Source organism: Artibeus jamaicensis, unplaced genomic scaffold (assembly GCF_021234435.1).
Source record: "Artibeus jamaicensis isolate MK-2021 breed Jamaican fruit bat unplaced genomic scaffold, CSHL_Jam_final scaffold_804, whole genome shotgun sequence".
Lineage (NCBI taxonomy): Eukaryota > Metazoa > Chordata > Mammalia > Chiroptera > Phyllostomidae > Artibeus > Artibeus jamaicensis.
Genome location: NW_026522055.1, coordinates 2807681 through 2832217, shown reverse-complemented (window position 1 = coordinate 2832217; position 24537 = coordinate 2807681). Strand labels below are relative to the sequence as shown.

General features: G+C 40.5%; 1 protein-coding gene across 1 annotated transcript; it reads right to left on the bottom strand.

The window, feature by feature from the left end:
- Positions 1 to 757: 757 nt before the first annotated feature.
- Positions 758 to 23231, bottom strand: ZNF615 (zinc finger protein 615). Its single transcript, XM_037130931.2, is given in 6 exon segments — positions 758 to 3065; positions 3068 to 4921; positions 13877 to 13972; positions 14256 to 14418; positions 16621 to 16810; positions 23153 to 23231. Coding segments are annotated over 5 exon segments (2289 nt in total). The 5' UTR covers positions 16636 to 16810; positions 23153 to 23231; the 3' UTR covers positions 758 to 2904.
- Between the last annotated feature and the right edge of the window lie 1306 nt (positions 23232 to 24537).

The window sequence follows — 24537 nt, the reverse complement described above, 5'->3', positions numbered from 1 at the left end:
TTCCTGTTGCCTTCCTTCCTAAAAGCCCTATTTCTTAATCAAATATAATTCCCCATATAAGGTGTTTGTTGGCATTGGGGGAGAGGTGCCTAGCCTGAGAACGACTCTGCAGGTGGAAGTGGGAGTTGCCACAGCTCAGGCAAGTTGGAGACACAGCTGCTGCACCACAAATGGGCACCTTAGTACTTGTCCTCCTCCAACAGCTCAGGGGCTAAGACATACCTTATACCCATTTAACAGGGTAAACAACTAAAGCCCAGAATAGAGGGGGTAGTTTTTTCCCTTTGACTCCCAGTAAAATTCACAAATCTGGGATTTAAATCCAGGGTGCCTGACCCAGGGCTTGGGGTCTGATCAATGCTCTCTTATTTCACTCTACACTGGGCCTGGGCCTCCAAATACCTTTTCATCCTGATGCCATCTGGTCCCCCCGGGAGGCCTGTTCCAACCGGAGTATCCCCATGATGGCAGACCTGGAAAGTGGGAGAACACTACATGACAAGGACTTAATTGTATTATTAAATGTCTGGACTTCTGAAAGTGATAGACAATGTTAATGGTGTGGGCTAAAATTAAGGGTCCATTGCCTTGTGCATAGCATTAGAAATTTAAAAAGTATTAGAACATATTTATTCCAAAGTAAAAAAAAAATTTTTGCATAAAACAAAACAAAAAAAAAACCAAAATAAATGAAATTCCAACATGCATCATTGTTGTTTTACTTTTATGTTGTCAAAATTCATAGAATTAGGCAGAACATGTGATTGGACATTTTCTAAAAACTCAGTGATAGCTAATACACATCTGAATAAATGCTCATCATAAAGGTTAGAGATGAACAGCCAGATGAAGAGATAGAGTATAAATCTATGAGGGTCCCAGGCAGAGGAGCTTCTGTCCCCATGAAGCTGGGATGAATCACTCTCCCCGGACTTGAATGTGTTTACCCACTGAAGCTCTCCGAACCGCTTTCTATTGGTAAGTTTATGGAGGCTTCCTCAGACAGGCATAGTTGATCATCAACTCTATTTCTAGCCCCTCACCCATCTCCAGAGGTATGAGATAGAGATAACATTCCAATCAGTAACCTGGACAGAACAAAAGATGCTCCTAATGCTGTTATCACTTAGGAATTTACAAGGGTTTCAGGAGCTCTGTGCCAGGAGCTGGGGACAAAGATCTCATAGGGTCAAATAGCCAATCTCAAAAGGGAACATAAATGATTTATTATTCTATAAATGAGAAAATTACAGACACCAGGAGACCTGTGATGGCAAGGGTTAGGGTCAGTGAAAATATGTGACTATGAAGGAACAGCATGAGTGTCTGTGATAACAAAAAATTCTGAATTCCCAACATGGTGTTGGTTACAAGAACCTACATATGTTGTCTCTTAAAACTACATATAAAAACCAAACAAAAATGAGTGTCTCCTGACTAGTGTAGCTAAGTTACTTGGGCCTCATCCCACAAAATAAAATATGTCTGGTTTGATTCACATCAGGATACATGTCTAGGTTATGGATTTGGTCCTGGTTGAGGTGCATATGAAAGGCAACCAATCAATATTTCCCACTGACATTGATGTTTTTCTCCCTTGCCTTCACTAAAAAAAAATTAAAAATAAATGCATGTTAAAACTGGAGATACAAATAAATCCTGTGAACAACACTGCAACAATTTCACTTTCCTCTCTTTGATATGAACTGTGACTATGTAAAGTTTTTTCCTTGGGAGTAACTACCTGAAGGGCATTTTTTGAATCTCTAAAAATTTTGTTTTTGTAATTCTAAACTTATTTCAAAATTAAAAGTTATAAAAAACATTTAGTAAATCACTTGTTACTACAGACTTGACTAAACACATTCATACATGTCATTATACTAAGGAAATGAATATATTCAGTTTTATTTTCAAGAACTACAAGGATTGTAAAACATATAAACTTAGAGGTAAAAAGATGTAGAATTACATAATGAAATAGGCATAGACCAATCCTGTGTTGTATATATTAAAATTTAATACACGATGAGAGTTAACTGTCACTGTTTAAAACTTAAAAAATGAGTGAATGGCAAGGCAATAGAAATATGGCTGAAGGTATCGTGTTCCAGTTGCTTCTGAGGTGCATTATCTGTTTGGACTTAGAACAGAATGCTTTCATTCAAGGTTTCTTTCATTCATTAAATTACCTGAGGTTTTGCTAAAGACCACCAAATTGAATGGGTTTATGAGTTATTTCTGCATAGACTTCCTGACAAATGATGAGGCAACATAAATTACTGCAAACCATGCCATATTCACTGCCAGAGAAAATAATTTCTCTAGTGAGTGTGAACTGACATCTCCTGAGGTCTTACTTTTGGCCAGATGCTTTCTCACAATTGGAAATATTCATTGATACATTTATTCATGATCTCTGATGATCACACGAGAGGGTGTACATCTACTAACAGTTTCCCAGTTTGTCACATTTATAGGATTTATCTCAGTACACACTGTTTAGACAAATAATATCCTAAAATATTTTCATCAAACTGATTGTATCTGAGTTGTCTTGCAAATTTTGGGGTTATGAAATATAATGCACCATATTTTGCCATGTATAAGGCACATTTCTTTTTTGCCCAAAATTTTGAAGGAAAACAGGATGCACATCATGCATGGGTATAATGATTACATACCATGGGTACTATAGTGGGTATAATAATCCCATGAATAACACGCACAAAAACCTGGGTGCGCATTATACACAGCAAAATATGGTGACTGATCAATAAAGACAGTACTGCATTCCTTACATTAACTTATTTTCTCTCTCTCTCTTTTGCATGGTTATTCTTCATTGCATACTATTATCTTGAGGGCCTACAACTGGCAACAGGCTTTCCCCAAAGCAAGTACCTATGAATTTTCATGTTTAACAAGAATTGGCAAGAGGGCAAAAGCTTTCCCACTATCACTGCACCCATAGGGCCTCTTTCATGTATGTTTTGTTTGATGAATTTTGATTCCTATCTTTGTAGTGAAGGCTTTCCCATATGTGTTACCTTTACAGGGTCTATCTGATGTGTAATAAAGTCGCTTCTGATCAATGAGAATTTTCCACATTGAGAACATACAAAAGTGTTTCCTGAGAGAAATTTCTGATGTTGTATGAGGCACGTTTTCTTCCTAAAGCCTTCACGTTCATTTCATTTGTACGACTTCTCTGCAGTATGAGTTTACCGATGTACAACTAAAGCATTCTTCCTGGTGAAGCCCTTTACACATTCAATACATATATACAATTTCTCTCCATATAAATTCACAGATGTGCAAGAATCATGCCTTTTCTCAATTAAGCTTTTGCCATATTCCTTGCATATGTAAGGTTTCTTTCCCATATAAGTGAGCCAATGTACGCTGAGATGACTCTTCATGGGGAAGCCTCTCTCACATTCACTGCACATACAAGGTTTCTCTTACATATGAGTTCGCTGATGTAAAGTGAGATCAGTCTTCACCATGAAGCCTTCCCCACACACGCGACAAATATAGGGCTTCTCTCCTGTATGTTTTAGCTGATGTCTGATGAGATTACATTTAGCTGTAAAACCTTTCCAGCATTCACTACATATATAAGGTTTCTCTCCTGTATGAGTCCGTTCATGTACAATCAGCTGCATTTTCACTGGGAAGCCTTTTCCACATTCACTGCACACATAGGGTTTCTCACCTGTGTGCATTCGCTGATGTACAACTAGACGACTCTTCACAGTGAAGCCTTTCCCACATTCATTGCACATATATGGTTTCTCTGAAGTATGACTTCGGTGATGTACAGTGAGATCACGCTTCATCGTGAAGCCTTTTCCACAAACATTACATACATAGGGCTTCTCTCCAGTGTGAGTTCTCTGATGTCCAATGAGGCAATGTTTCATTGAGAAGCCTTTCCCACATTCACTGCATAAAAATGGTTTCTCTCCTGTATGAGTTCTTTGATGTGCAGTGAGATTAAACTTTTTAGAAAACATCTTCCCACATAGACTGCATCCATGGGGTTTCTCTCCTGTATGAGTTCGATGATGTGCAATAAGACGACTTTTCTCAATGAAGCCCTTTCCACACTCACTGCAAACAAAAGGTTTCTCTCCTGTATGAGTTTTCTGATGCGTAGTGAGACTAAACTTTGTACAAAAGGTCTTCCCACATATGCTGCATCCATGGGGTTTCTCTCCTGTATGAGTTCGCTGATGATAAATGAGCCGAGACTTTTTTATGAATGCTTTCCCACATTCACCACAGGTATAAGGTTTCTCTTTCATGTGAGTTTTCCAATGTATATTGAACTGTGATGTCTTGAAGAAAATTTTGTCACATTCGGTGCACTCATACTGCTTCAGTCCCGTATGAATTCTCTGATGTTCAGTGAGTCTGGACTTTCTGGAGAAGACTTTCCCACACAGACTGCACCCATGAGCTTTCTCTCTAGTATGAACTCTCTGATGATCATTGAGCTCAGATATCTTGATGAAGCCTTTCCCACACTGAATGCATATATAGGCTTTCTCTTTGTTGTGAGTTCTCTGTTGCTGAATGACCTGGGACTTATTATTGATGGATTTGGAACTGACATGTAATGTCATTTCAGTGTAAAATTGCTCATGGTTACCATGCAGAATGGATGTCCCAACTCCATTAAACTCAACAGAGTTCCTTATGTTACAGTTTCTGTTCAGATTTTCCAAACTTAAATTTGACTTCACAGGTTTTTCACATATCTCAAACATATCATGACTTTGCTTTAATTGGAAATGACCTTCGCTCTGATTAACAATATTTGCAAACATATTATGTTCACAGAATGGTTCCACACTCTTCTGAATGCTTCGACTTTGTGAGTGACACTGCAGAGGATCGTCAACTTTCCTGAGTTCTAGGAAAGAAGAGGACAGTGAATCATTCTGTAATATCTCATAATCCTAGTTTAAAATAAAACTGTTTTTTAAAGACTTCATGTGAAGTAACTATAAGAAATATATATGGTCTTTGTCCATAGTTTGTCCTACTTCATAGGAAGAAGCTAATCACTAGAAAGACTAATGTTCTTGACACTGAGCTTGTAAAATCTTTGTAATTTCCTAAGTGATAGTATTATTTGTTCTAAAACAACAATAACAACAAAACCTTACAGTAACAGCCCTGACTGATATGGCTCAGTGGATTGAGCACCGGCCTGCAAATTGAAAGGTCGCCAGCTTGATTCCCTGTCAGGCACATGCCTGGCTGTGGGTAAGGTCCCCAGCTGGGGGCAAGGAAGAGGCAACCAATCAATGTTTCTCTCACACATCGATGTTTCTCTCCCTTTCTTTCTCCCTCCCTTTGCCTCTCTGACAGCAAATAAATAATATTAAAAAAAACCTTACAATAACAGCCAAGTTTATGGTACTGAGGTCACTTAGCACAGGGATCCTACATAGTTTCAGGAAGGAGTTAGTCACTAGAAAGATCAATTAATTAGAAGATTGGGGACTTCAAGCCAAAATGGAGGAGTAGGTGGAAACACTGTGCCTCCTTGCACAACCAAGTTTAAAGACAACAAAGTTTTAGTAACAAAAATGCAACCAAAACACAGAAAACTGAACTATATGAAAATCCGACAACAATGAACCTTTCAGCCAGCAACTGGAAGAATGGGGTTGTGAAGAAAAACTTGGCCAGACTGACCAGGGCGTGTGTGCAGCGGTCGGCAGATCCCAGGTGTGGGGTTACGATGGGCAGACCCAGTGAGGGCGCAAGGCGGCAGGCTGACCATAGTCACACATTCACACACAGATAAACCAGGCAAAGGAGCAAGCAGTGAGACACACTGCACAGGCCTCACCGGTGAGAAACAGCAGAGGGGACCGCCATTGCCCCTCTTTGATCCCGCCTCCACATACAGCATCACAACCCAGCAACTGACTTGCCCCAAGTGAATACCTAGGGCTCTGGCCCTCATACTTAACAGGCAGGAACACACCAAAACATTATGGCTCAAGAAGAACTCAAAGCCCCAGAGCCAATAACTCTAAGCAACCAAGAAATAGCCAACCTATCAGATGCATGGTTCAAAACACTGGTGATCAGGATGCTCACAGAGCTGGTGGATTTTAGTCACAAATTAGAGGAACATATGAAGGCTAAACTAAGTGAAATGAAGGGAAATGCACAGGAAACCAATAGTGATGGAAACGAAACTGGGACTCAAATCAAGGGAGTGGACCAGAAGGAAGAAAAAAATGACCAAACAGAAAAGAATGAAGAAACAAGAATTCAAAAACATGAGGAGAGGCTTAGGAACCTTCAGGACATCTTTAAATGTTCCAACATCTGAATTATAGGGGTACCAGAAGGGAGAAAGGAACAGCCACGAGTGGAAAACTTATTTGAACAAATAATAAGGAGAATTTCCCCAATCTGGCAAAGGAAATAGACTCCCAGGAAATCCAGGAAGCTCAGAGAGTCCCAAAGAAGTTGGACCCAAGAAGAAACACACCAAGCCACATCATAATTACATTAGCCAAGATTAAAATTAAAGAGAGAATTCTAGAAGCAGCAAGAGATAAGGGGACAGTCACCTACAAAGGAGTTCCCATCAGAATGTCAGCTGATTACTCAAAAGAGACCTTACAGGCAAGAAGGGGCTGGAAAGAAGTATTCCAAGTGATGAAACCCAAAGACATACATCCAAGATTGCGCTATCCAGCAAAGCTTTCATTGAGAATGGAAGGGCAGATAAAGTGCTTCTCAGATAAAGTCAAATTCAAGTTCATCATCACCAAGCCCTTATTATATGAAATGTTAAAGGGACTTACCTAAGAAAAAGAAGATAAAAAAGATGAACAGTGAAAGGACAGCAAACTCACAATTATTAACAACCACACCTAAAACAAAAGCAAACTAAGAGGACAGCCAGATCAGGAGTGGAACCACAGAAATGGAGATCACATGGAGGGTTAGCAACAGGGGAATGAGAGGAGGAGAAGGAGGGAGAAGGTACAGAGGATAAGTAGCATATTGGTAGGTAGAAAATAGATAGGAGGCAGGGCAAGAATAGTATGGGAAATATACAATCTAAAGAACTTGAGGCCCTGGCTGGTGTACCTCAGTGGATTGAGCATGAGCCTGCGAACCAGACAATTGCGGTTCGATTCCCAGTCAGGGCACATGCCTGGGTTGCAGATGGGTTCCCTACAGGCCAGTTCCCAGCAGGGGATGCACGAAAGGCAACCATACATTGATGTTTCTCTCCCACTCTCCTTCCCTTCCCCTCTAAAGATTAATAAATAAAATCTTAAAAAAAAAAGAACTTGAGACACGTGGACATAAACTAAAGGGGGGGAATGGTGGGGAAGGGGGTGTGCAGGGTGGAGGAGAATGAAGGGGGTAATAGGACAACTGTAATGGCCTAATCAATAAACTATATTTATTTTTTAAAAAAAAGATTAGACTTGTAGCCACACTCACTGACCTCTGGAAAATGAGGAAAGACCTAGAGATTAATACCGTATAAAAACGTTTAACCAGATCTGGTCAGCTCCTGGGTTAGTAATCACATGATGTGCCCCATGGATGGTTCACTACAGTTCCATGGGGCAGAAGGTCCTGTATTAAGGAACACTGCAGATCATGCCTGATATACCTATTCATCTATATCATTTATAATAAACTAATAAACATAAAGAAGCATTTCTCTGAGTTCTGTGAGATGCCTAGCAAACTGAATCCAAGGAGGAGGTCATGAGAACCTCTAATTTACATCCAGTTGGTCAGAAGCACAGGTGACAATCTGGACTTGTGACTGACATCTGAAGTGCGGGCAATCTTATAGGACTAAACTCCTAACATGCAGAGTCTGACACTATTTCTATGTAGATAGTGTCAGAACTGAGTAAATTTGTGAGACAACGGGGTTTAATAATTTTAGGTATATACACCTAAAGCAAAGTAATAAAGGCAACAGCAGCCTATGAAACATGGTTAAATGAACAATGGAATGGAAGTAGAGGGAGTCAGGATGTATGGGATGGACAAAAGCAGATTTGTTGGGAACCACCCTGCCTGGTTTCAGAAGCTGTAACCCCACCATGGCTAAGGCTGAGTGAGAGACCTTCAGAGTATAAGTCACTAAGGAGACAAAGCTTATCTGTCTGGCAGGGGCACCACTCCAGCTCCTTTTTCTTCACCCTGCCTGGCCCCCAATGCTTATCAGTTAGCCAATGACAGGTAAGGTTCCCCAAAGGAGGAATGACCTAATACAGGCACGATCATGGGGAGCCCCCAGAGAAGGACTTGGGGGGGGGGGCTACACCAAAAAGGGGTTACTGACCCTCACCCCTTGGCTTTGACATAATCTGAGTCCTCATCCTGTCTGTGAGAAGTTTCCTAATCTCATGGCTGCCTGACTTCCCCTCCCTGACTTAAGCCTGAAACAATGACAGAGGGTGGTACAGTCTGTCATTGCTCTGCCCTGTGCTGGAAAGGGTGGGTTCCCTGGGTGATCAGGCCTAGAAAGAATACATAAAATCCTGTGAAACCAGCTTTGCTAAGGTTTTCCATTGAATGATTAGGGTCTGAGCAGGAAAAGAGTTTCCCAAAGTTTTGTAGCCCTTTAGCTAACAGACCCTGACTCAGAATAGGCCCTCGTAGTTCTTTGTATGCTATTTATTGTTTGATCCTTACTTCCTGACAATGATTAATGAACTTTACCTGTATTCCTGTGCAAACTGAAACCCAATAAAAACCTGTCATGGCAAGGGTCGGAGTGCCTCCCCTTGAGAGAGTAGCTGTGCTGCCACTTTTCCTCCATAGGACTCAGTAGTCCATATGATTTCTTTTGTTTCAGCTACAACACTGTGGACCCCATGAGCCAGGGTCCGCATCACAGATTTACAGTTGTTCATATGGAAAATGATACAATAATAAATAGCAATAAAAGAATAAACTCTATGTTTCATTTACTCACAACTGTCAACCTACTTTTATACCACTGTGTATTTAAAAACAAGACAAAGTTCACTAATGGGCTCAGTGCAGAAGGAGGAAGAGCTTAATGAAAGTGAGGACTCAGGATCACTCCGGGAACAATGTGGCTTGAGCCACTGGGCACGTGGAATGCCTGTTGAGGAAATGAGGAATATTACTGAAGTCCACAGTAAGGGTAAAATCTAGAGTGTATCGTGAAACAAAGTTTAAGGTGACAATTTACTTACCCAAATACAAACATAAAGAAACTGGTTGAATATAGATATCTTTTTTTTTTTGAGAGGAGGAGGAGAAAATTGTTCGTCCCTTCCTGCCGCGCTCCCCCGAAGGCGTTCCCGGTCCGCACCCCTCATCACCGAGCCAGGCGCGCCAGGGCTGATAAAAAGATTTTATTTAGTTTATTTTTAAAGAGAGGGGAAGGAGGAGAGAAAGAGAGGGAGAGAAGCATCAATGTGTGGTTGCCTCTCCCATGCCCCCTACTGGGGACCTGGCCTGTAACCCATGCATGTGCCCTACCTGGGAATCAGGGCACAGAGGCAACCCTTTGGTTTGCAGACTGGCACTCAATCCACTGAGCCACACCAGCCAGGGCTTAATATAGATAACTTAAAATACATTTTATCTGAAAATAACAGTGTGAATCCCATCGTCACATACAAATTCTTCAAAGAAAGAGTTAAAAGTACTAAATAACGCTGCTTCAAAAAATGTTGAAGAAAAGGTGCAGGCATATGTAGAGTTTTGGAAGTCACTAAACCCTAGGAAGAAAAGCAAACACTGAATATTGTGATCAGGTGCACACCTGGAAACCCAGGTGTACTGAACAAATCCATGGTGAATATGGATGCGGATCCTCAGCATCTGATTTCCACATAAGTACACCAGACTATTGAGGGTTTTCATATTACAAAATCTTGCCATTCTTCATCATTATGCAGCAACCTAACTTTCCCAAAGCACTAATCTCAAATGTAGACAAAAGCTTCTATAATCAAGATCCCAACTAATGCGGTGGCTGGAATATACTGTCCTCTATTTCTACATAGAGGACAATGGACAACATGCAGTAAAGTATTAATTCAATTAACTGTTAATTAAATGAGGGTCACACCATCTCTGCACATTCCAAGACAAGAGGGGCCCTGACTGATTACTGGAAGTAACCTCTGATTCCTGGGAATATCCTGTCTGACAGAAGTATCTCTTTATGTCTGAGGTCTTAAGGTGATGCCAAACGGTTTATATGAATGATGTGATTTGTGGCCTGTTTTTGTGTTTCTGAGGCTTTGGACAGCACTGCAAACTTTTGACTTTAGGGGGCTAGACACCAGCTGGGTCCACTTCTCCAGTCGGAAATCCTTCACACGTGTTGGCAAACATCATTGCTGGGAAAATTCAGCAATTTTCTTAAAAATTTATTTTTATTTATTTTTAGAGAGAGGGAGAAAGATAGGGATCGAAACATCAACTGGATAGGGAGAGAAACATCAACTGGTCGCACATCCCGAGCTAAGGACCTAGCCTGCAACCCAGGCATGTGTCCTGACTGGGAACAGAACTGCCAGCCTTTCAGTTAGCAGGCTGGTGTTCACTGCACTGTGCCATACCAGCCGCAGCAACAGCAATTTTTTAAAAGTCAATAAACACATATCATCTGTTTCCATGGATTAGGAGTCCAAGTGGAGACTAATTGGGTCCTTTTCTCTGGGACTCAAGACTGTATTAAGTCAGCCAGGGCTGTGGTCTCACCGGGCGATGGAGACTTATCAAAGCTCACTGGTTGTGGGAGGAACTCAGTTCCTCTGCTTGTGGGACTGAGGCCCTCCGCTCCCACAGTCAGCAAGCTGTTTCCTGATAGGAGACCCTCTCTACAATATGGCAGTTTGCTTAAGGCTGAAAGGAGAGCACCACTGTTTCTGCTTCTTGTCTCTTAACTTTAAACACTTTCAAAGGCTCACAGGATTAGGTCAAGTAATTTAGCATTTTTCATGTCACTCCTGAATTTTTTACTACGCACCTTTTATCTTTGATAATGTTCATCTGTATTGTTATACTGTAATGTATTGTAACCTTGAGTATAACAGTACATGCTCCTCAATGATAATGTCTACCTTCTACATTGTAAGCAAAGTGGTCCATTTTTTAAATGAGTTAAATAATGCCATTATTTCACATAAAACTCCCCACTGGTTTCTCAACTCCTTTGGAAAGAAAGCATGGTCTTAAATGGTCTTGACAGGCAATGTGTGACCTATTATCTCAGAACTTCACCAGCCACCCATTGTCCTCATCTCCAGTCATTTTCCCTTTTGCTCATTACATTCTATCCAGACAAGTGTGCTAGAGGTTCCTTTAACACATTCCACATTCAGCTCTTTCAACTCTCCATAGTCTCACATTTGGAAAACTCTAGGGAGCTGACTCACATCCCTCACTACGTGCTCAGAGGCACTTTACTTTATCAAAGAGCCATTCCCGCTCCTGAAAGTGCAGTTCTGGGACAAACAGCCACTGTTCTGTTGGCTGCTTCAATTCTCCTTACAGCAATTTTTACCCTAAGGTATGTATTTATTATTGATTACATAGTGCTTCTCAGAATGAAAAAAATATCAAGAGTAGGGAAGAAGGTCTATTTTTTTCAAAATTTTTTTTGTATTGCTGAGAGCTTCAAAAATACTATGCTGTCAAAATGAACCTTTAAAGAAATAAAGTAGGCCCTGGCTGGTGTAGCTCAGTGGATTGAGCGCATGCCTGGGAATCAAGCAACCACGGTTCAATTCCCAGTCAGGGCACATGCCTAGGTTGCAGGCCAGTTCCCAGCAGGGGACACACAAGAGGCAACCATACACTGATATTTCTCTCCCTCTCTCCTTCCCTTCCCCTCTGAAGATAAATAAATAAATTTAAAAAAAAAAAAAAAGAAAGAAAGTGATCATCTCAATGGCAGGAAGGAATCACAGGTATGGAACACAGAAAGAGTGTTTAGAAAGTGGCCAGAAACTTTCTAATCAAGGTAATAACATGTCACTTAGATCACTAAAAGAAAAAGTGCAATTTCATATGATAGGAAACTTGGTTACCTGGCACTGTCATCAGAATATAATGGAAAACTAGTTGATTTTATTTTTATGTCCCAGAAATAAATAATCAGAAACTATGATTAAGAAAACAATTCTATTCACTATATAATAAAGAAATATACAATACATAGGAACAAATGTAAGAAAAGAAAGTGTAAAACTTTTACTCTGAAACTTACAAAAGGATATTGGAAGAAATTAAGGACTGAATTAGATAGAAAAAAACAACCAATCACCCTGATTAGGATGTAAAATATGCTGAAGACGGCATTATTACCCAGATGAGAGATAGGTTCAAAGTAATATTATCAAAATCCTGAATGGTTTTTTTTTTGTGGAAATTTACAAGCTGATTCTAAAATTCAAATGGAAATTAAAGGGTCAGAAGTCAAAATCATCCTTAAAGAGAAGAACAGAGTTGGAGGACTTACCCTCTCCAATTTCCAAACTTATTGCAAAGTACAGGAATCAAGGCCACAATACTATATGTACATATAAAATGTTCCAAAATTGGTTGTGGAGATAACCATCACCAAGTATTTGAATATATTAAAAACCAATTAACTTTATATTTTATTTTTAAGATTTTATTTATTTATTTTTAGAGAGGGGGAAGTGAGGGAGAAAAATGCTGAGGTGCTGCAACCCAGGCATGTGCCCTGACCGGGAATCAAACTGGCAACCTTTTAGTTTTTGGGCTGGCACTCAATCCACTGAGTCACACCAGTCAGGGCAACTGTATCAAAATGTAGAGTATGTGAATTAAACCCAAGTAAAACTAATAAAAATATGATGAACAAACAACATATTTAGGAAAATAAATGCAGTGATAACATCTAAGAAAAAGAAAATCTGAATTAGGAAAACTAGGAAGTAAGTCATTTAAACCAGATATAAGTTACTACCTAGTTTGGGCTGGAACTCATGTAGCACTTCAGATATTTTCTTGTTCATCAAATGAAACAGTAGAGAACTTTAGGGAGAGCACGGCACGTAGGGAACACCCCAGCTGATCCCAGGACAAAGACAACTTTACATGCCAAGGGTGGAGAGAGAAACTGAATTTAAGAAAGGATGGAGGGAGGTGATTCCTGCTTCTGCTCTCAAACACAGAATAGGAAGTTAGAAGCCAGCTGCTATGACGATGAGTAAAATACACAGGAAGAAAGTGCACATTAGACAATGATGAGGGAGAAGTCAATCTGGGAGTTTATTTCACAGAACAGAAAAAGGTTAACTTGTGGGAACAGAGGAAAAGTTTAAGAGTGGAGAGAACTGAGTATGAAGAACTTTGTGGGGAGAGGGATAGAGAACAAGATAAATGTACCATAAAAACCATATGATCACAGCACTGAAGAGGAGGCTGGATGCTATGGAGGAAAATCACTATTTCCAAACAGGGCATGAAGGCCCTGTAGTAAAAAAAGTGATGAATTCAAAGTTCTATCTTTCCAGAGAGGCCTAGAAAGTGCAGTTTCACAGAAAGAGAAGTGGTAACACAGAAAGAGATGCTGTGACTGTGGACAATAAAGAGGAAGATCTGAGAATACTAAGACAAAAAAAAAAACTATACAAACACAAACAAGATGTAAACAAAGCAAATGGGGGTCAGAGCCCAGGGGAGAGAAATGAGGTATGGTTTCCTTTAAAGTTCTATAAACAAAAAGGGTTCTCAAACATGGAGGGTGGTTTGAGCTTCCTCATTCACTGTCACAGCTCTAACACCATCTCTGACTAGAATGTGACTTCCCAGCCTCCCACCTTGCTTGTTCTCACCCCCTCACCTGGGCAGACTACATGGTGCAGTTCATCCTGTACTGCTCTCAGCTCTTCCCCTTGTTCCAACCCGGACAGTGTGTCTGGTTTGCTGGCTTGATACCCTGTTTGTGAAAAATGACAGAAGACTTAGACATACTGAACTGGACTGATGTCTGTCAAGAAGAGAGAATGTTACATTGCAGAGAATGAACAGCTTCGCATATGTTCACATTAACAGCTGTCTCTCCAAAAAGGGGACATTATACCCTCTTGTCATGGGCAAAAGGTAGGTCTCAGATTCTGCCATTTCAGAGAACTGTAGTTATTCTGAAGAGTTAAGTACCTGAGAAAAAAAGAAACCACTAATAGGGCACCATCTAAGTGACACTTAGAAGCTGTCCTCACCCACTGACACCAGGTTGCTGTAGTTCTCCAACATCACATCCCTGTACAGGTCCTTCTGATTGGGATCCAGGAGCTGCCACTCCTCCCAAGTGAAGTCCACAGCCACGTCATAAAATGTCAGGGATTCCTGTAACAGCACTGTGCTGCTCAATGGTGTGATGTGCTTTAGATGAAAAGGAAGAAATGTTAGTTTTTCTGCTCATTTTCACTTTATAGGTGGCAGCTATATAGCAAGTGGGGTTTTATTTTGATACACAGTTGAATAATCACATGTATAGTGAAATACAGGGGAGGGCAAAATTAGGTTTATGATTGTTCACATAAAAAAACAATAATTAGGACTTCTGCCAAGATGGAGGCATAGGTGGAAGCACTGTACCTTCTCGCACAACCAAGTTTAAAAACAATAAAGTTTAGCAACAAAAATGCAGCCAAACCACAGAAAATTGAACTACACGGAAGTCTGACAACAACGAACCCTTCGGCCAAACCGGTAAGAGGGGCAGAGCCAGCAGCCGAGTGGGACAGGCAGAAAAGATCCACTGGACAGACCAGGGCGCGTGACCCAGGTGCGCAGGCAGCTGTGGGCATATCCCAGGTGTGGAGAAGTGGGCGGACCCACTGAGGGCTGACCTCGGTCACACATTCGCGTGCAGATAAACTGGTGAAGGAGCAAGCAGTGAGACGGACTGCGCAGGCCCCAGTGGCAGAAAGCGGCAGAGGGGACCACTATTGTCCCTCTCTGACCCCACCCCCACATACAGCATCACAAACCAGTGACCTGGGTGGCCCTGCCCTGGTGAACACCTAAGGCTCCGCTCCTCATATGTAACAGGCACGAACAGATCAAACATGGCTCAAGAACAACTCAGAGCCCCAGAGCCAATAACTCTAAGCAACCAAGAAATAGCCAACCTATCAGAGGCACAGTTCAGAACACTGGTGATAAGGATGCTCACAGAACTGGTTGATTTTAGTCACAAATTACAGGAACATACAAAGGCTAAACTAAGTGAAATGAAGGGAAATGCACAGGAAACCAATAGTGACAGAAAGGAAACTGAGACTCAAATCAAGGGAGTGGACCAGAAAAAAGAAAAAAATGACCAAGCAGAAAAATATGAAGAAGCAAGAATTCAAAAAAATTAGGAGAGGCTTAGGAACCTTCAGGACATCTTTAAACGTTCCAACATCCGAATTATAGGGGTACCAGAAGGGGAAGAGGAATAGCCATGAGTGGAAAACTTATTTGAACAAATAATAAGGAGAACTTCCCCAATCTGGCAAAGGCAACAGACTTCCAGGAAATCCAGGAAGCTCAGAGAGTCCCAAAGAAGTTGGACCCAAGGAGGAACACACCAAGCCACATCATGATTACGTTGGCCAAGATTAAAATGAAGAAGAGAATCCTAGAAGCAGCAAGAGATAAGGGGACAGTCACCTACAAAGGAGTTCCCATCAGAATGTCAGCTGATTCCTCAAAAGAGACCTTATAGGCAAGAAGGGGCTAGAAAGAGGTATTCCAAGTCATGAAAGCCAAAGACCTACATCCAAGATTGCACTATCCAGCAAAGCTTTCATTTAGAATGGAAGAACAGATAAAGTGCTTCTCAGATAAAGTCAAATTCAAGGAGTTCATCATCACCAAGCCCTTATCATATGAAATGTTAAAGGGACGTACCTAAGAAAAGGAAGATAAAAAAGATGAACAGTGAAAGGACAGCAAACTCACAGTTATTAAGAACCACACCCAAAACAAAAGCAAACTAAGAGGACAGCCAGATCAGGAGTGGAACCATAGAAATGAAGATCACATGGAGGGTTAGCAACAGGGGAATGGGAGAAGGAGAAAGGAGGAGAAGGTACAGAAAATAAGTAGCATAGATGGTAGGTAGAAAATAAGATAGCGGGGAGGGCAAGAATAGTAGGGGAAATATAGAATCAAAAGAACTTGAGACATGTGGTCATAAACTAAAGGGGGGAATGGTGGGGGAGGGGTGTGCAAGGGGGAAATAGAACTGTAATGGCATGACAAATAAAATATATTAAAAAGAGAAAAGAAAAAAACAATAATTAATAAGTAACAACACAGGAATAAAAACACTGTGTTTAGCATATTCACAACAGTAAACCTAATTTTGTCCCACCCTGTATTTTGTAATTGTTCATCCAATAACCCATGCATTCATACAATTAGAAGTTTCTATAATGAGAAGTTAAATGTTCTCATTTACCTAGAAACACCACATTCACATATTTGAGAAAAAAATATGTATAGTTTTCAGATTAATGGGGGGGTGTTTTTTTATATGCCTCTACAAATCCATTAATGAAGAAAGGAAAGGATAAAACAAACCAAAGTCACCTGAGCCTGGAACATTTTCTTCTGTTCTCTGAAAAAGCTGGCAAAGACAGGCTCTGTCTTAGTGTCTTCTGGGTCTGCTCTAAATTTCTGCTCAGAAATCTGTCTTCAGTCAGGTGTGTCCCCAGACGTGCTGATACCCAACCCTGCAAGTTCCTCCTGCTTTACATGATTGCTCCTGGGGAGTCAGGACCTGTGGATTGAGGAGAAAATTCAGTGGGTGGTACATTTCCTCTCGGCCCAGATGCTACAGTGCTCCTGAGTCCTGACTCTCACACAGTGCCCACAGTATCATTAGTATCCCTTCCTATGGTGTCCCTGAAGTATTCATTCTTCTGGCTAATAATGTCTTGGGTTCTAACTGTTTTAGAGGAACTCCTGTATCCCGTGGAGTTTACATGATGTGACTGTCAAAGGAGACCTGAAAAAGGACATCCACCTCCTCACCAGGAGCAGCTGAGTCTCAGTAAAATCACTTGTACAAAGCAGACCTTATGGAAAGAGAGGATCTGTATTCCTTTAAACCACATGTTCTCAGGGGCTTCTTCAAATGTTTCCCTACACCCCATGACTGTACACATTTCATGGGGGAAACCAATGCACTAGGCAATTCATCAGCACAGTCTCATAAGCAGTAATGATAATATCTTAGGAGGTTTTAAATACTTACAAAAACATGCAATATTATAAATAAGTTAGAAGGCAGTAAATGAAGTGCTGTAAGATTCCTGCACTATAGGAAAAGAGTGTAAAAGTTCTATTTAACGCAAGAATTCAACAAAGTTCTAGGATGTATGTAGTCTCTCATGTCAGAATGAAATCTAACAGTCATCTTAAAGTATATAATTTCTATGCTATATATACTTTAGCATGGGTGAGAAAAATATAAATTTCAAAAATCACTGAAACAATGCAAAAAATACAAAAAAGAGTAATTGGGGCAAGTACAATGCACTTAGATGACTATATTAACAGAAAACATAGTGCCCTTGCTGTGTAGCTCAGCTAGTTAGAGCATCGTCCCAACACACCAAGCTTGCAGGTTCAGTCTCAGGTCAGGGCACAGACAAGAAGCAACCAATTAATGTATAAATAAGTGGAATAAGAAATCGATGCTTCTCTCTCTCTCTGCCTCTCTCTAAAATTAAAAAAAAAGATTAAAATCTTTTTAACAGATTAAGATAAATAAAACAAAACATACTTATAAGTGTAAACAGAACAAGGATTTCAGCTAATTACATTAAATACAAATGCCTCAAAACTGTCACACTCAATTAAAATTTAAAATCGAATAACATGGTATTATAGGTGAGATGTCTAAAACATAATGGTATGGAAAGCTTAAAATAAAAGGTCAGAAAAATCCCTGGCTGATGTGGCTCAGTGGATTGAGTGCCAGCCTGCAAATCAAAGGGTTGCCAGTTCAATTCCCAGTCAGGGCATATGTCTGGGTTGCAGTCCAGGCCCCCAGTAGGGGGCACACAAGGGGCAACCCCTACTGATGTGTCTCTCCCTCTCTTTTTTCCCTCCCTTCCCCTCTCTCTAAAAATAAGTACATAAAATCTTTTCTTTTCATGGTCAGAAAAAGATAAATCATGAAGAGTCGCCAAAGTAATCTGGTGTAATTATATCCTCGGACAAATGAACCAGAAAACCAAAAAAATTACTACAGGGAAAGAGAAACACACATTGATAAAAGGTTCAATTGAACACCTTATAAAGTTTTTAATTCCTAGGCACTTAGCAATACAGCCTTGAAATACATATAATAGAAGTGGACCAAACAACAACAATAAAAAAATACAAAAATCCACTCTAATACTAGATTTCAACATACCGCCTTCACTACTTGACAGATAAGCAAGTCCTCAACAAACACAATAAAATTTACAAAGTACCATTTTAAAGAATATCAAAAATATTTCATAAAGTAGCAAGAAATACAGAGAGAAATTTTAACAGAAATAAATGAAAAGATAGACTGTGAAGATGACTGAGAATACCGAGCCTTTTAAACATGTCATGTCTCTCAAATGTATACATATCCAAAATCCTTGATAGCTATATAACTCTTTTTAAAAAGTTGAAACACTTGTTGTATCAGTTATGAGGGCTGAAAGTTACTTTACCTGTGACAGTACTACATGTAGTAGCATAATAGACAAATCAGCTAAAGGAACAAAATAAAATGCTTATGAACAGATTCACGCATAGATAAAGAGGTGATGACACAGGAAGCTCTGCAGAGAAAAGGGTAAGGATGTCTTTTCAAAAAAAATGGTTCTGGGACAATCAGATATCCATGCTGGAAGTAGAGGATGGGGAGAAGAAGACTGAACCACACCCGAGAACATACACAAAAAATCATTTTGGGGTGACAACTCTCAATCTCAATGGGAGAGGCATATCAATGCCTCTTTAATATAGAGAAAAATTATTTTCTTTAAGATAGGAAATAATTTTTCAATGTGTTAAGTTATGAAAAGATCTTTAAACAGGCTTTGTAGAGGACACTACAAAGCTAATTATAATCCCTTTGGCTGGAGGAAACGTAAGGGGTACAAACACTGGAAAACATTTTGACATCATCTGTTTAGACTGAAATTACACACATCCTAAGACACAGCATTTTCACTCAGAGGTGTACATCAAAGCTATATACTCCCCCCAAAAACCATAACTAAGGGCACCTTTGAACCAGAAGAAATGTACAGGAATTTTCATGGCAGCAATATTCCTAACAATCCAGACTGCAAACAATACAAGGTCAATTAACAATAAACAAAACTGCCATACACTCAAACAACAGCATACCGTGGGGAAAATACAACCTTGGCCCAACTTGAAAGCTAAGAATGCTTTAAACTTTTTTATTGTTTATATATTTTTCAAGTTATAAGAGAAAGTTTATTTAGAAAGTTACAGAGGTAGCAGAAGTGAGCCAGCTGGGCTGCACAGACTCAGGAAACAAGTTACTGAAGCAAAAGGAGAGCCCTTGGAGCTTAGGGGAAAGGCGAGGGTAACATCCCTGGGGAGAAGAAGGTGGGGGATGGGGAAGGAAAAGCCACAAGCATGCTCCAGAGAGGGTGAACTTCTAAGCTTTTTAAAGAATAGTAAAAAAATAAAACAAAACATAACCAAAAAATATATATCTTTTTGTGACTCATATGTCAGAGACATTCTGTGGTTTGCAGCTCCTAAAATAATTACTGTGTAAACGTTATAGAATTACCTGACCCTGTTACAAAGTAAAAAAATATTACACCTATGTATTCAGCTAATGAAGACTCACATAAAAAAACTGCATGATATAGGATTGATACAGTTAAAAATAGGTGCAACTAAATAAACTATAAAGATTAGGTATGATTAATTATATGATAAAACTATAAAGAAAAGCATTAAAGTGCTTGGGTTGGAGAATGGATGGTAATTACTCTGGGTGTGAGGATGTAACATAAGTGGAATGGGGCTCACCGAACATCCCTGGAGTGCTGGCAGTGTTCTGCTTCTTCACCTGGGCAACAGCTGTGTGTATGTGTGTGTGTGTGCACACACACACACGTCAGGAACTGCCCTGCCTGGTTTCAGGAGCTGTAACCATCTGCCGTGGCTAAGGCCGAGTGAGTGACCTTCGAACAAAGCTAATCTCCTTGGCAAAAGAGGAACAGCTTCCGCCTCTTTTACTTCACCCTGCCTGGCCCCCAGTGCTTGATCAATTAGCCAATGAAGGGTAAGATTCCTCAAGAGAGGGACCATCTAAGACAGGAACGATCATGGGGGTGCCCCAGGAAAGGACTTGAGGGCTACAGAAAAGGGGTGATGGCCCCGCACCCCCAGCTTTGACATAGCCTGAGTCCTCATTCCGTCTGCAAAAAGTCTCCTAATCTCTTGGCTGTCTTACTTCCCCTGCCTGATTTAAGCCTGAAACAATGCAGGTGGTGGGTGCAGCCCTGTGCTGGAAAGGGTGGGTTTCCTAGGGCAATCAGGCCTAAGAAACAATATGTAAAATCTTGTGAAACCTGCTTTGTTTAGAATGCTCTCAATTAAATGATAAGGGTCCAAGCAGGAAGTGAGTTTGTTCCCCAAAGTTTTATGACCATTTAACTATCGGACCCTGACTCAAAACAGGGCCTCAGAGTTCTTTGTATGTTATCTATTGTTTGATCCTTACTGCTGGATAATGATTAATGAGCTTTACCTATACAGTGTATTCCTTTGCAAATTGAATCCAATAAAAGCTTCTCAAGGCAAGGGTCTGGGTGCTCTCCTCCTGAGAGAGAAGTCAATCTGTCCCTTTTCCTCCACAGGACTCAGTGGTCTGTGTGAATTTATTTCATCTCATCCTTAATGCCTCGGACACTGTGGGCCAGTGTCCGAGTCACACACATACACACAGTGGCTATCATATTTTACATATGTGCAAAATATATATTTGTATATATTATAATGTGAATAGTACATATATACACATATGTAAATATTGCTTTTATACTAAGTTGTAGATCTTTTAAATTAACAAGTCAATGGAAGAGCTCAACAATGCCAAAAGCTTGTTTCTTAAAAACAATAAAATATATGTAGTTGTGGTGAGACACAGCAAAGGAAAATTGTGCAAAGTCTACAAGGAATTAATGGTAGACAAATCACAATATACTTTTTTGCCTTGAATAACATCATAACCAATTTTATGTCATTAAATTTGAAATCCCAAATGAGTCATAATTTTATGATCCTTCCCTCCTAGAAACTGTTAACTCCAGGCACTAGAGCAAGTGAATTTTCGGGGTAGGCAACAGGACACAGATGTCCACTACAACCCCACTTACCTATTTTGAATTGGAGAGTTGAACCAATGCTTTGAAATAAGAATAAACTCTAAACATTGGACAGTAAGACAAAAAATTAAGGTTACATTATGACTGAAAGGTTTTCTTAGGCTCCAACAAGGAAGAAATGCCAATCAGCCACAAAGTTAGGCAGTATAGAGCTTTATTGGGGTTTGCGTGCCCAGGTTCCCCGGTACTCAGAGTGGGGCTGGGGAAGTTGCACCCAAGCAGGGAATGTGATGGGGTTTTATTCTGGTTGGCTCTCTTCATGGGAGCTGGGGATTGGTCCCCTTTGAACAAAGCGGCAATATATCATTGGTGGTTCTCCTAGGGCTCAGGTTGCTATGCAGATATCCGTTTTGGCAAAGCCTGACCTTTTGGCGCTCTGGTTTGACCTCTGCGTCTTTTTCTGGTTGAAGTTCGCCGCCATTTTGTCTTAACCCGCCCATCCTGACAATGTTACATCAACATGGGAAAAAGAGATTCAAGGATTACTCATTTAAAAGAGAAAATGTTCTCCAGAAACAACTACAAAGATTTCCATTTTTGTAGCAGGCTAAAACTGCATGTACCATGTAACTAGGTTCATTTTGTGGTAAACCAATCACTAATCGCTAACAAAGGAAACTGGAACCACCACTGTTGACTAAGATGGACCAGGACTTACTAACACACTGACATATGGGTTACCTTGTCAGAGGGATGGATGTTAAATGAAATGGAGATTCTATCAGCAAAGAAAGTGTGAATGTATGTCAGGCAAGTAAGCAACAGTGTCCACTGCTACATATAGAGGTGAGAGCAGGTGTTGGCAAACATTTTCTGCACAGGTATAGATACGTATTTTTGGCTTTGAGGGCCATAGGTCAGGGTCACAAGGACGCAGTTCTGCCTTTGCAGAGAGAAAGCAGCCAGATGATGAGAAAGGGAGTGGCTGGATTAGTCTCTCCAAGGCAGTTAACCAACCCTTGGTTATCTATTACCTGGGATCTACTCCCTTCTCTGAGGTTTATATCTAAGCTCAAACCCCCGCTCCAAAAGGAAGGCACATCTGAGCCAGAACACATGAACAAAAATGTTAATAGCAGCATTATTCATAACAAGCCAAACTGCAAACAATACAAGCTTAATTAACAGTAGGAAAAAAACTGCCATATACTCAAGCTAGGGAATGCTAAGGATTCCGTCGCGTCGCAACAACAGAGGTTAGAACCTCAACCCAACCACCAGCCCGGGGTCCTGGGCGTCCTCAGGATCAGGAGCCTCCTCGGAAAGCCACTGATCACACACACATCCTTATTATTCCGAAACATACACCAAACACCCTCACGTGATGACCATCCACACTGGCCACATCACTGAGCCCCAAGTTAAATTCCGAACCTGAACCTGACACCGTGATCATCCTAAATGCCACCTCCATCCGCAACAGAGTGACCCGAAAAGACGATGACAGTCGGGAAACGGTCGTCAATCTCTACAGACCCTTAATTGCCCGATGACCCCAAAGATACCACAACCACAAACAGGCGTGTCACACCTGGTTGCTTCCAAATACCTATACGCTCCTCCCACCGGACCCCACCGATAATTTCATGGGTCCAAATACACCGCTGAGCCCCTGTGGCCTCACGTACTCTAGGACAGATAATCCTCCCAGGAGACAAAATCTTTCTAAAACCTTCAAAGGACAGGAGAAAACTGACCTGAGTTTTTCCAGGCAGCAGGAGAGTCTGAACTTACCACTTCCGCAAACTGCTTCGGCCACTGAAACGTCGCCCAGAGAGGCCGTCGGACTACGGAGGCCGACGAGGATCTGAGGCATTTGAAGAAACGCGGGTCCTTTCCGAAAGCCCCTCTGAGGCAACAAGTCCGCGCCGGTTTCGCGTGGACTCCTTGGGGGCTGTCTTGTGGGATGTATGACTGCCGCACAGCGGGAAGGCTCGATTCCGACACCAGCAGCCAGGATTAGCTGGAAGTGAGAAACTCCTGAAATTAGCTCTTACCCTGGCACTTGTAAACTCCTGTGGAAAATGAGTATTATTTTCAGAGATTCGAGCTTCTCGAGGTAAATACGGAGCGATCTGTGTATTTATATCGTTCAGCGGACTGAGCAGGAAAGTCACATGGGAGCAGCCTTTATTTTCCTTTGTCCAAAAAAAAAAATTTTTTTTTTTTAAAGTTTCAAAAAGGGCCAGGAGCTCAGGTGTCGATGTAGCAGAAGAGAATGAAATCCTGAAAAGGTCGTACATCGGGTAAACGGACATCGACGGGAAGATTCTGGAGGAAAATTTCTTGCAGGAAGTGATTTTTAGGAACAGAAAAAGATTTAGAAAATGATACAGTGTGGGGCTGGCCATCATTGACCAGGGCAGAACTGTGGTTAGGACAAGCTGAAGTTGTCATTGGGATGGGGGCTTTGTAAAAGGCCACTGAAAATGAGGTCAGTAAAATGTCTCCAGCCAGTGAGAGAGGCACAATTAGAATTGAGAATCCAACACTATTAAGGTCTATTGCTTTTTGAACAAGGTCCCAAGATAAGCCAATGAGATAATTCTTTTTAACAAAAGATGCAAGGATAATTGCATATCCATTTGCAGTAAAATAAATTAGACCCTTAAATCCAACCATAATTTTAAGAAATTTCATAATTTTAAGAAAAAATAGATCACATAACAAGTATAAAATTGAGATAATAAATATAAACTAAGCAAACAAGAGATAATATTCCTGAACCTGAGTTAGCCATAGAGTTCTGAAAGAATAGAGTGAAGGATAAGCCATGTAATAATAATAAACTGTACTTAATTAAAATTTTAAGCATTTGTATTCCTAAACACAACAGCTATGAAAGTGAAGAGTGGAACGAGAGATTGGGAGAAAATATTTTCACATCATACATCTGATGAAGGACTTGTATTCAAAATGTTGTATATAAAGAACTTTATATACAAAGTGTTTTATAAGAAAGCAATCATCCAATTAATTTATGTATGAGGACATAACATTTTCTGAAAACTAATTTGTGGTGATGATAGCATAATCTAAACTTAGTAAATGTCAACAAGCTGTAAAATTACAATGTAAGTGT